The 13,007-nt window shown below is 40.8% G+C and overlaps 2 protein-coding genes across 2 annotated transcripts in view; one reads left to right on the forward strand and one right to left on the reverse strand.

The window, feature by feature from the left end:
• Positions 1–895: 895 nt before the first annotated feature.
• On the reverse strand, positions 896–5,550 carry LOC139082730 (uncharacterized). The gene is made up of 4 exons (XM_070615344.1): positions 5,184–5,550; positions 4,850–5,124; positions 3,829–3,947; positions 896–3,648 (listed from the first exon to the last, which is right to left on the reverse strand). Exons 1-4 carry the CDS (start codon positions 5,548–5,550, stop codon positions 3,564–3,566), a joined length of 846 nt encoding a protein of 281 aa, XP_070471445.1. The 3' UTR covers positions 896–3,563.
• Positions 4,830–13,007, forward strand: part of ITGB8 (integrin subunit beta 8) — an 80,076-nt gene continuing 71,898 nt past the window's right edge. The window contains exon 1 of the mRNA XM_008533494.2: positions 4,830–6,112. Within this exon, the coding sequence (XP_008531716.1) occupies positions 5,986–6,112 (127 nt within the window). The 5' untranslated portion in view covers positions 4,830–5,985. The remainder of the gene's footprint in view (positions 6,113–13,007) is intronic.

Below are 13,007 nucleotides of genomic sequence, written 5' to 3' on the forward strand. Positions count from 1 at the left end.
TCTCTGACTGGCTTATTTCGCTTAACATAATATCCTCGAGGTCCATCCACGTTGCTGCGAATGGGCCAATTTTGTCTTTTTTTATGGATGAGTAGTATTCCATTGTGTATATATACCATATCTTCTTTATCCAATCATCAGTTTCTGGGCATGTAGGTTGGTTCCACATCTTGGCTATTGTAAATAATGCTGCGATGAACATAGGGGTGCAAGGGACTCTTGGGATTTCTGATTTCAGGTTCTTAAGATAGATACCCAGTAATGGGATGGCTGGGTCATAGGGTATTTCTATTTTTAACTTTTTGAGAAATCTCCATACTGTTTTCCATAGTGGCTGTACCAGTTTGCATTCCCACCAACAGTGTATGAGGGTTCCTTTTTCTCCACAACCTCTCCAACATTTGTCACTCTTGGTTTTGGATGTTTTTGCCAATCTAACGGGTGTAAGGTGATATCTTAGTGTAGTTTTGATTTGCATTTCCCTGATGATTAGCGATGATGAACATCTTTTCATGTGTCTATTGGCCATATTCATACCTTCTTTTGAGAAATGTCTGTTCATGTCCTCTGCCCATTTTTTGATCGGGTTGTTTGTTTTTTTGTTGTTAAGCTGTGTGAGTTCTTTGTATATTATGGAGATTAACCCTTTGTCAGATAAGTGGCTTGTAAATATTTTTTCCCAATTAGTGAGCTGTTTTTTTGTTTCAATCCTGTTTTCCCTTGCCTTAAAGAAGCTCTTTAGTCTGATGAAGTCCCATTTGTTTATTCTTTCTATTGTTTCCCTCAACTGAGGAGTTATAGTGTCCGAAAAGATTCTTTTGAAACTGATGTCAAAGAGTGTACTGCCTATATTCTCTTCCAGAAGACTTATTGTTTCAGGCCTAATCTTTAGGTCTTTGATCCATTTTGAGTTTATTTTGGTGTGTGGTGAAAAAGAATGGTCAATTTTCAATCTTTTGCATGTGGCTGTCCAGTTTTCCCAGCACCATTTGTTGAAGAGACTTTCTTTTCTCCATTGTAGGCCCTCTGCTCCTTTGTCGAAGATTAGCTGTCCTTACTTTGGCTTCTTTTACTTAGCAATATGCATTTAAGGTTTCTCCATGTCTTTTTATGGCTTGATAGCTCAAGTCTTTTCAGCACTGAATAATATTCCATTGTCTGGAGGTCCCACAGTTTATCCGTTCACCTATGAAATGACATCTTGGTTGTTCCCAAGTTTTGGCAAACGTGAATAAATCTGCTATAAACATCCAAGTGCAGGTTTTTGTGTGGACACAAGTTTTCAACTCCTTTGGGTAAATACCAAGGAGTGCAATTGCTGGATTACATGGTAAGAGTGTGTTTAGTTTTGTAAGAAATCACCAAACTCTTCCAAAATGGCTGTACCATTTTGCATTCCCACCAGCAACAAATGAAGGTTCACGTTACTCCACAGCCTCACCAGCATTTGGTGTTGTCTGTATTTGGGATTTTGGTCATTCTAACAGAAGTGCAGCAGTATCTTGTTTTAATTTGCAATTTTAGTAGTTATTTTAATTTCATCATTGCATAGATGAATAAACTGATATTTCAGCAAAAAGTATCTTCTAGTAGGTTATGTTCTTTATCATTGGAAGATGCTAGAAGTCATGGTCACAATAATACATCCCACTGTATGGACCATTCATCATCTCCTAAGAGCTGTAGATAAAGCAAGCTCACAGACAACTTGTGAACATCTGCTTAAAACTATTTACTATCTCTGATTCCAACTTAAAAAAGATATAACATTAAAATGTGAATATGGTTTTACCTGTAACTAAAGTCAATAAAGTCTATAATTTGGACAAAATCTAGTTAAAGGCTTAATACACACTAAAAGGAGCAGTCTCTCAGATGTCTCTCTCACTCCTGCTAACTGCCTGCTAACTAAACTGAGTTAGTGAGAAATCAAGGTTAAAGGAGTAGGGAAGAAACTCAATTCATCTAATTTTATGACTTAGCAACTAAAAGAATCTGATGATAGGATGGCTGGAATGAATAGCTAAAATATTTTTAAACTATCTGTAAATTTCATTTGCTCTCATTACCATAAATGATGAAAAATTAGCTGTCATAAATTTCAAAGCAAGACAGCAGAAGATGATAGAAACAGGAATTAATCAATTCACCATCTTCTGGAGTACCTTTTTCTCTGTTAGAACTCTTTAGGCAATATGATGAAGATAACAACACTGCATTTCTTCACAATATCCCATACATTTTCCTACAAGAAAAAGGATGAGTTGTGGTGACCAATAACATTAATTGGAAACAAGCAAACTTTTTGTTTCTGGGCCACTAGTTACAGATAGATAGATAGATTTTTTTTTTTTTGAGGAAGATTAGCCCTGAACTAACTACTGCCAATCCTCCTCTTTTTGCTGAGGAAGACTGGTCCTGAGCTAACATCCATGCCCATCTTCCTCTACTTTATACGTGGGATGCCTACCACAGCATGGCGTTTGCCAAGCGGTGCCATGTCTGCACCCGGGATCTGAACCAGCGAACCCCGGTCAATTGAGAAGCAGAAAGTGCGAACTTAACCACTGCACCACCAGGTCAGGCCCCACTAGTTATATTTATTGTAAGAAAACCCTACCGATTATTTGCAGGCTCAGGAGAATTCATTTTTATTTTTATAGCCCAAAACACACAGATAACTTGCTTGAAAATAACTTGCAAGGATCATGGTGTCACAGCTGGAATATTCTGTCTTATTTTATTTTGATAACCAGAATTATAACCTCTTTACAACTGGGAAGTGGTGATAAATGGCACTGTGCTTATTCTTCAACAACTCCATAAAACTGGCATCTGACCTACATTTGCATGAGCTTCACATAATAAAACGTGGAAGTCTTTCTTTCTAAAGGGCTTCAAAATTTCCTGTAACAGATTCACAAGCTTTCTTTTCTTCTTCTTGCTACACAGTTGTTTTGACTTAATATATAGAATAAATTGACATCTAACAACATAGAGTTAAAAAATTAGTGCATACCTCATCAATTTCATAAAATTACACCTATTTGCATAAACTTTTATTTAATACTGTAATTGCCACTTACATTTCCAACATCAAGTGTTAGATTAAAAAATGTCATGGAACTCTGATGCGATAGTCACTTTACAATGCAGAGTGCACTTACACATCCTTACAGGAATTATGGATTGACTTTTTTCTTTATTGTGGCACTGCATTGTCTCAAGGGGGGCTGCATTCCTCAGGACTGTGAAATAATCTCTGGAAAATACCCCTGTTGCCCCACTGAAGAGTCACTAATTAGAGCTTGAATATGTCCCTTTTGTGTTCAAATGTCAAGTCCTCATCCCCATCCGAGGCACTTTGCAGGCCCTTCCTTTACGACCACCGAAAGCAAAACTACAGCTGTTCAAATTTGGAACTAAGGAAAGAAAATAAATAATGAAGCTGAGCTAGATTTAATTCTACCTATTTAGAGTACATTGCCTATAGTGGAATGGTGTTTACAAATATCAGTTTTTCAAGTTTGGATCATTCATTTGTTCTCTCAAAAAGACCTGCTTTACAGATCCAGGGCACTTGTAATTTTCCAACTGAGTTCCCGGTTTGCTTGGTTAATTCTGTGGGCCTCAATGTGCAGTCCATACCTGAAAAGGGGGAGTTTTCAATGTTGTGGTTTATTAACCAGGTACTTTCCATTCACTCAGTGAACAATTAGAAAACAGAAAGAAAAAAGAGAGAAAGCCTCCTACTTGTTTTGTTACCCCAAATATGGAGATGGAAACTATTAAACAAATAAGAAGGAGGGAAACTCCCGCATATTTCACCTTGACCTGGCTGGACTCCTTTGATGCCTGTGAGAGGCGGGTGCTCTATGGAAGAGGTCGAGCAGGCTGCTAGCGAAAAATGAGAGGTCAGACTTTACCAAGGAGAGCCACTCCTGCCCCTAGAGGAAAAAAGAGAACCATCACCCTGCGTCTCACATTGGAAACTGCCTTGTTTTCAATCCGGGGGACTGGGTTCCCTCCTTCCGCCTAGCGTGGTAGTGACAGGACCCAAGGAGCCGTGCGGCTTCCCTGACGGTTGCCCAGAAAAACACCACCTCCCCAATGGCACCTAAACTTCTGAGCTGCAAGCAGGCAGAAATGCCCTCCCACCTCCTCTCCTTAGCTTCTCTCTCCTACTTCACTGCCCTTTCTAACTTCTTTGTTCCGTTTATTGGGAAGGTGACGCTTAAGGTCAAAAGACCCACCGTAACTAGCAAAAGCCCTGAGCCACCACCAACAGACTCTGGGAAGAGGAGGCTATCCAACCCAGGGCTGGGGCTACGAGTCGAGAAAAGCAGCGAGAAATTTCGGCCAGCACCTCCGGGTACAGCCCCCACGGACCGGCCCAACTCTCCAGGGGTTGGGGAGACGCCGGACGGCCTTGGGGTGGGGCAAAGGGTAAGCTCCTAACTCTGCAAGCAAAATAGGCAGTGCGCACCAGCGAGCCGAGGGTGTTGGGGGCGGGGAGAGGCCTCTGGACTCCACTTTGTGTTCGGCAGCTGCCGAGCAGTGAGTATCTCCAAACAAAGGAGCGCGCAGCGGCCCGGATGAGAGGCTGGGGTCTGCGCGCAGCTGCCACTCGTGCTGAGCAGGACTCCGTACCCGCTAGGCGAGCGTTGGGGTGCAGGGATTCGGGGAGGACGGGGAAAGGGAACAGGGCGTGCGATTCCTAGTGCGCGGCTATGCATCAGGAGTTCTTGTGAACGATGGGAATGGCAACTATCAGAGCTAAGGGGGAGAAAAAGAGCTGGAGTGAGCAAAACAAAGAGCGAGTGTGGGCCGCAGTGACTTCATGCCTCACCAATGTCCCGCCCACGCTGCTTCGAGCTGTTGCTGCTGCTGCCGCCGGAGCCGCCGCGCCTGCTGGAGGCCGGGGCGAGGCGCTCGGTAGCGTGGGGCGGTTTCCTAGCAACTCGCGGCCCCAAGAGCGCACAGCTATCGGCACATTGGGAGCCAACCCCGTGGGCCGGGGCAGGACCACTCCTCCCCCGCCCCTCACGAGCCTCGTCTCCCTCGCATCCTCGCTGGGTGCACCCCAGTGCGCGCCAGCTGCCCAGGTTCTGGACGGCGGGACGCCTGAGCCTCACACTGGGGCCAAAAGGCGAGAGCACGAAGCTCCCGCCCGCGAGGCCGGCCTCCTGCACCCCCGCGGAACCTCCTCTCCTGCGCTCGCGGCCGTGCGCTCCACTCCCGGCCAAGCAGGGAGCTGCGATGCCTCGCTCTGTGTCCGCGGGCGCCGGCGGGGGCTTCTAGGGCGCTCCTGGAGCCTCCTACCCCGGCTGCTGGCACCCCGAGCTTCCTCCCTCGCCAGCCAGGACGCTGCCGCTTCGATTTTGCCTGCTGCTCAGCTGACGAGGTTGCAAAGCTGCAACTAAATGGAGTTGGCCTCCCTGACCACCTGTGGAAGAAGCTCCCGCTGATTGATGCGCCATCGACTTTTTTCCCTTTCGGCCTCGCTGGCGTCCCCTCCCACAGATGCAGCATCACCCAGTGAATGTACATTAGGCTGGTTTTTCCCCCCAGCTTCAGGCTTTGTTTGGGTTTGATTGTGTTTGGCTCTTCGCTAAGCTGATTTATGCAGCAGAAGCCCCATCGGCTGGAGAGAAACAAAAGCTCTTTTCTTTGTCCCAGAGCGGACTGCGGAGACTTCGCTCGAGTCGCCGCCCCGGGCCATTGGCCGTCGGAGGAGGTGCTTCTCGCGGCGGTCGCGGGACCCGCCGTGCCGAGCTGGGAGGGCCGCGGGGGCCCTGAGATGCCGAGCGGTGCCCGAGCCAGCGTACCTGTACCGCTTGCTCCGAGCCGCGGGGTCCGCCTGCCGGGCCTGCGGGAAAGGTCCTAGCGACACTTGGCCCGCGGGGACCGAGGTGCGCCCGGGAGGCGCGAGCGCGCATCCGGATAGCAGCCAGGCAGCGGGCGCGGTGCGGGCTGCTTTGCATTATGTGCCGCTCGACCCTGGCTTTTTTTACTGCCGCATTTGTCTGCCTGCAAAACTGCCGGCCAGGTCCTGCCCCATTCCTTCGGGCGGCCTGGGTGTTTTCAGTTGTTCTTGGACTGGGCCAAAGTGGTAAGTTGTTTTGTTTTCTTTTGTTTTCTTCTCTTCCCCAAAGGTTTTGGGCTGTCACAAAGAGCATCCCGGCCAGGTAAGTGGCCCGGTGTCAGCCTCCATCTGCCTTGAGAACTTCGTGAGGGCGGGTGTGTGACAGCGTCCTCCATTGCAGGCGGCCTGAGGGAGGCCAGGTGTCAAGCATTTCCGCTCCGGAGTGACAGCAATAACTACTTATACAAGGAGACGCTGCGTGTTGCTCCCGGTTGTTGGGGAAGCAATACGAGAATGGAAATTTGGAAGAGTATTTCCAGAAGCCAATTTAGGGGTTCTGCTCCATCCTTGAAGGCATCCTCCTTGAAGATATCCTTGAAGATGCTTCCCATCTTTCTAGCATGTGGGTCCATTAATCACTAGCTTGCATTTGATTCAAGGCTGAAGATAAATCGCTATAATGGGAGTGAGTCTTCTGTTTTTTGAAGAAAACTATGAAAGAAAAGGATGGCAGTATACAAGTTTCTTCTATCACAGTGCTCGGCCTGAATGAATTAAAAACATTTAAGGAATATCCTTACTTTAAATCACCATTTTTTCAGCTTAAAAAAAAATTCCTAGCTAATTGATCCCCCAGTGAGATCAATCCCTGAGACTGAGACCCTGAAACAGAACCCTGTACCAAGATTGACGGCTTTCAGTCCAGACAAGCCACTTCTGTCAGAATTACCTTGATTTGGAGAGCATACTTATTTTAAAGTATATTGTCCTCATATTACAAATGAGGATAATAATACCTGCCTAAATCACAAAGAATAACTCAGGTCAAATAGCGTATGAAAAGGTGTTTTGGCTCTTCTGAATTATATGCAAATATAAGGTGGCAGTATGGGATTGTTAGCAAACAGTAAAGCATACAGTAAGTAATAGCAATAATCATCAATTTAGGATGAGTTCTTAACGGTTTTAAATATAGGTCATACATTTGTTTTTGCCAACGCAATGACTATTGCCATACTATTAGAGCCTTTCTCTGACCTCCCGTTGAAGAATTGCTGTAACTGTTTGTAGGCTAACATTTTCTCCTAGCTTTGAATTGATGTGTCAAGTTTCTGCCTGAAGCTGATTAAAATGGTCAAGTCATAACTTTATAAATAAGGCTTTATAATGGAAACATCCAGTTAGTTTCACGTATTTTTTGTATATATAGTTGTCTAATATTTGTTTCAAAAGTAGCTTCACCCAGTTATGTGAAATGAGAGCAATCAGAGTAAATTTTTATCTTGTGGTTATTTTTTGACTTGTATGTTGATTTCAAAATAAGTGAAACAAGGCAAAGGAAAAAGTAACATTCGTTATTGATTCTCTTAAGTGGAACACCCATTTGTTGCAGCAGATTTTCCACTGAGCATAATTCCATCCTGTGTTAATAAGTGAACAAAGTATTTTTCTAGATTTAGTAAACACATATACAATAGTAAAATGACCGAAACTTGTGCCAACAGAATACATTTTGTCCCCAATACATAGGCAAAGGAAAAAATCCTACTTGCCTCTAGAATTTGCTAATAATAGTAATAATTTTTTAGTATTCATTGTGCTTGTAAAGATTAGTCAAGTTCTCATGTAATAGCATTGTATTTCTATCCAGTGACTATAACTGATTTGAAGCAAATATTATGAATGGGCTCCCTTGCACCTGCAGTTGTGAAAAGGGAATGCTTATCCAAAATTAGAACAAGGCATCCTTTTCCCAGTCTCTGTCAATATACAAAGGTTTCTGATGTACACTGGTTTGCGTTGCAGTTAAAAACATGCAAAAAATTTAAATTATAGCCAGTGCAACTCAGAAAATTAGAGATCAGCATAAACTGTTGTACTTTCATGATATAGCTACAAGTCTCAAATTATATGTCTTCACAGTGCAAATTAGATGCTTAAAGCAGAAGAGAAATTTAGGTATCAGTTACAAAAGAAATCTTGTTCCCTCGCTCAGTAGTTTACACCAAGGAAATGTTGAGGGCAATAAAGCTATACAAAAGAAACCATAAACTGCACAACAACATAACTTTGGGTTTAATTTTTGAGTAGAATTTATAGGTCCCCAATTCTTAGTGGATTCTTAATCATGAATATATAGTGAGCAAGGGAGATGTTATTAATAAAACCTGAACATTTTTCTGATCTAGAAAAACATTATTGGAGTTTGTTTTTCAACTTTCCCTGGTGGAAATTACCGACAATGAGAGGAACAATAACACTATAAAATGGTTAATGAGTAACTGGAAAACACTAAAGAATACCTAGTGGTTAATATTTGAAGAGTTAATGTAGCAACACTGTTCTTTCTATGTTTACTAGTTTTGAAAGATTAAAATTTCTTTTACCTGCATTTTTATATAGCAATATGAGTGACAAATTTCTTTTAAAAAAGTGGTAAATATTATTGCAATGAAATTTCACCTTTTGTGCATAATCAACTATTTATTCTTTTAAATAACAATCAACTAAATTAGCATCATTTTGTAACTGTGGTATTACTTTACCTCAGAAGTATTTCATAGCATGTATTTTCAGGTTTCTTTATGCTTACCTAAAGAGAGAACCAAGGCTTCATTTTTAAGAATCCAGTCTTCCAAATTATTTGCACGATAAGCATACAAAATAATTCTATCTTAAAGCAACTGAGACACTTTGATAAAAAAGTTGGTGCCGTATATGAAAAGTCTATGTTTGTGTTGTAGATGAAAGCACAATAGCTGATAAGAATTGAAAAATTTCAGAGAAATTTTTGTGCCCCCAAATAGTTCCTTCACCTGTTACCAAATTATCTGAAATTTCACCTTTTAATGGATTTCTTTGGATTAAGCATGATATTGACACTATGTTTCTTTTAACTTTTAACTCTATATTATGGAAATTTTCAAACACATACAGAATCAGAGACAAGGGTATAAGGAATCACCATATACCTATCACCCAGCTTCGTCAACTATCAGCTCAAGGCCAACTTGCATCTCTTCCCCTACCCAGTTCATCTCCTTCCAACTAGATTATTTTGAAGCAAATCTCTCATATCATTTTATCCTAAAATATTTTGGTATCAAAACACTACTGGAGGAGAAACACACTGTCATGCGTGTTAATCCCACAACATGAATTATTTTAGCTGAAAGTTAGGGCCACAAGAATGTTCACTATCTTTAAAGGGAGGAATGCAGAAGTGAAGGAGGCAAGCAAAGACAGACATGCTCAACCATTTACTTTTCAACAGTTCTACTATGGCTCCATTAAAAATATTTTTCTTGAAAGTATGCATATGTAACAGCTTTTTGGTACGCATGTATATGAAGAAGAAGAAATAACATGAATAGAAAGAAATAATAACAGGAATAAATCTACTTCCCCAGACAAACTTTAATTACTTTATCCCGATGGAATCACAGCAGGTATATACCTTGTTTGAGTTTCGTTTTAAGGAGTGCTCCCCTTGTCTATTGAGTCATCGGTTTTTCTCCTCTCTAATGGGTCATTTACAGCATATGCACATCCATGCATGCTGTAATATCTTTCTTCTTCTATTTCTCACTCTCCTTTATAGCAAAAACCTTGAAAGAGTTGTCCATCTGTGCTGTCTCCAACCTTCCTCACCTTCTCTTTGATTTCACTGAAGTCAGGCTTTCTTTACCACCTCTGCACTTGTACCACTCTGTTAAGATCACAGTGACCTCCCTATTGCCAAATCCAATAGCCTATAGTTCATAGTCTTCATCCTGCTTGACGTATCATCTGTCAGTGAGTTAACACTGTTCGAAACACTTTTTTCCTTGGCTTCCTGGACCCACATTCTCTGGTTTAAGCCCCTTTTGCATCTGTGATGTTGGTTCTTCCTCATGTCCCAACCTTCAAATGTAGGAGTGGCTCAGTCCTCAGACTTTCTCTTCTGGATATATACTGAGTCATCAGGTGGACTGATCCAGTCTTAGGTCTTAAATACCATTCTATGCTGACAACCCCAGTCCTGACCTCTTATCTAATCTCTATAATGTATAGCAAACTGCCTCTTCAACATCTCCATTGTATGACTAAAGGCAAAATCAACCCTAACATATTCAAAACCAAACTTCAAATTTTCTCCCTTAAGCTTGTTCCTTTCACACTCATCCTCATCTCAGTAAGTGATAACTCAGTCTTTTAGTAGTTCAGAGTAACATTTTGGCAGCATCCTTGATTTCTCTGTTATCTCACATTCCACAATCAGTTTACCACCTCCACTGCCACCACTCTGGTCTATGCCATTTTTGCTTGAACTCTTGAATGCCTACTGAACTGGCTTCTCTGCTCCATGGTGCAGCCAGACTATGTTCCTCAGGTTCTGTCACCCCTCCACTCAGAACTCTACATGGCTTTTCATCTGTCTGAGATCAAAGGTCAAGTCTTTACATGGCTTCCAAGATCCAGCTGACTTCCTGACCTTATCTCCTTACCCTCTTTCCCTCTCTCACTTTGCTCCAGCAACACTGGTCCTTGCTATACCTTGGATGCACCAAGCATGATCCTACCTCCAATCTTAAACTCACTGTTTCTCTGCCTGGAATGTGCTTCCCTGAGATATTTTGTTGATTCCCTCTCCTTCACTTCTTCCAGATGTCTATTCAAATATCATCTTATCAGAGAGGTTGTTTCTGTCCTCCTTATCAACACTGTGTAGCCTACTTACCCCAGTTACCTTTTTCTCTTATGTACCTTAGCATCCCTGATCTATTATGTATTTGTTTGTTTACTGCTCTTCTCTCTTCTCCCAACCTAGCAACTAGATGACAGCTCATGACAGAAGGTACTTTGTTCTCTTTCTAACTATCGAATGCCAGCTCTGTAAAAGGTGCTCAGTACACATTTGTTGAATGAACGAAAGAAAGAATAAGTAAATTTCTTGTTGATTTTGTCATCAGATTGATTCCCAGTTCATTCCAAGACAGGGCTTCATTTATTTTCTATCAGTCTCTCTTCTCTTTGCAACAAATGGATGAACTGAAGAATTAAGTTCTATTATATTTATTAGAAAATAACAGAATCTTCTTCCAGAAGAAAAAATAATAAAGGTATTCCTACATGTAGTATATAAGCATGCAAAAAAAAAAAAAAAAAAGGTTTGCCTAATAAGCCAATTTTCCTCTTTTTTTTGTCCATTCATATTTGATAAAAATTGACTTAATCCTGTAACCTCTTTTTTTGGAAAAGTATAGTATATCCTCATGTGGTAGAACCATATATAGGACTATAAAAAATATGAGGACTGACCAGATAGAAAGGTTCTCAGAATAATTTTACCAGCTGATAATTTTTTAAATGTATAAGTTTTAAGGATATATTATTTATTCATGAATATATACACCTGCTAAGCTAATTAAGCCTTGATTAGACTGAAAACAAAATTAGTTAATAATTTTAATAAACCAGAGGAAGTCAAGGGATACAGTTTAGAAGAGAAAGGGACATTTTTAATAGGATTGAATACAGACAATTAATAAGATAAATATAATAATCAGTTAGCATTCCAATTTTATTTTTTATCAGACATGAGTAATATCATGATATAGAAACACTATATTACCTTTGCAATTTTCCCGTACTCCATTTTGAATGAACCTTCCTCAAAGCAAATAAAATATTTGAGATAATCTGGTCTTTGTTTAATAGTTTAGAGCGTTTTCTGCCTCACCTGTTAAATTTGATTTACCCAGGTATAAATAGTTTGGTAATAAATTCCTCACTTTGTTCACCCTGCCAGTGCCATTTTATTGATCACTAGATGGGTTGTCAGAGGGTAGTGTTTTGATCTAAGGTTCTTCAAACTTTAACAAATTCTGATCCTATGCAGAGACCATTCAGTTTTCTTTAAAAGTAATAAACTATTTACCTTGTGATACAGTCTTTCTCTTGTTTGGACATTATAAGCAAAGATGCTCAAATCATCCTCCTCGAAAGAGCCTGTTGTATAGCATTCTCAGTTATTTAAATGATGTCTTTTTGCTGGTTTGATAAGTCTCAGTGAGTAACTGATATAAAAATTGTATTACTTGTAATATTATTTAACCAAATTGACATCAGGAAATAGTTTTTTAATATGTTTATTGAATAACCTAGCAATGTTCATAACCAATCCTGTATTGTAGGTGCTCAGCCCTTCTTGGTCCTCAAAACTCTAGTCCCCGTTGCAGCCCACGTCTACACATTTAGAGGAGTTTTGCCAGCATGAGGACTGTGAGGCCTTATGTATCTTCTCCAATTATATATGAAATATATTTTGTAAGCTATATATTGATTATAAAATAAAATAAGCCATAGAAAAAATAACATTTTATGTTGATTCATATTGCATTTTATTAAGTTGAACAATTAAATACTGAGCTTTTTAAGTAGATGGCCTAATTATTAATCTCTAAAAATGTAACTATTCTAATTATATCCTAAAGATGTCATATAAGCATGGCTTCTATATGTAGTGGAAAGAAAGTGTAATGCTCATGTATTTTAACAAACAGTTGGGTAGCTGTCACTCTGTGCCATGCACTGATCTGAATGCTTTACCATAGCGATTTCATCTTCATACTAACACTAGGAGATAGGTAGAATTATTATCCCTGTTTTAGAAATGAGGAAACTGAAGCACAGAAGAGATTAGTAACTTGCTCAAAGTCACCTAGCTAGTAAGGAGGAAAGATGGGATTTGAACACTATTATGTTGCCTCATATTTTCTTCAAAAATTTTCTGGAAGTTGTTCTAACAAACATTCAGTGTGACTGTGAGAGAGAAGACGACCTTCACGCAGTCCTTCCCTGGAGATTCCCGGGCCCTGCCCTGTAACATTGTTGCCCTCACAGAGTAACTGCAGAGGGCAGGATAAAGATTTGTGAGTTG

The sequence above is a fragment of the Equus przewalskii genome, chromosome 4 (assembly GCF_037783145.1).
Source record: "Equus przewalskii isolate Varuska chromosome 4, EquPr2, whole genome shotgun sequence".
NCBI classification, from domain to species: domain Eukaryota; kingdom Metazoa; phylum Chordata; class Mammalia; order Perissodactyla; family Equidae; genus Equus; species Equus przewalskii.

Coding starts and splice junctions, on each gene's coding strand:
- LOC139082730 (XM_070615344.1), bottom strand. CDS start 5,550: ATGTACATTCACTGGGTGATGCTGCATCTGTGGGAGGGGACGCCAGCG. Junction 3,948..4,849: donor GCAGCGTGGGCGGGACATTG/GTGAGGCATGAA, acceptor TTTTTCCTCTAG/GGGCAGGAGTGGCTCTCCTT. Junction 3,649..3,828: donor AGGAGTCCAGCCAGGTCAAG/GTGAAATATGCG, acceptor CCCCCTTTTCAG/GTATGGACTGCACATTGAGG.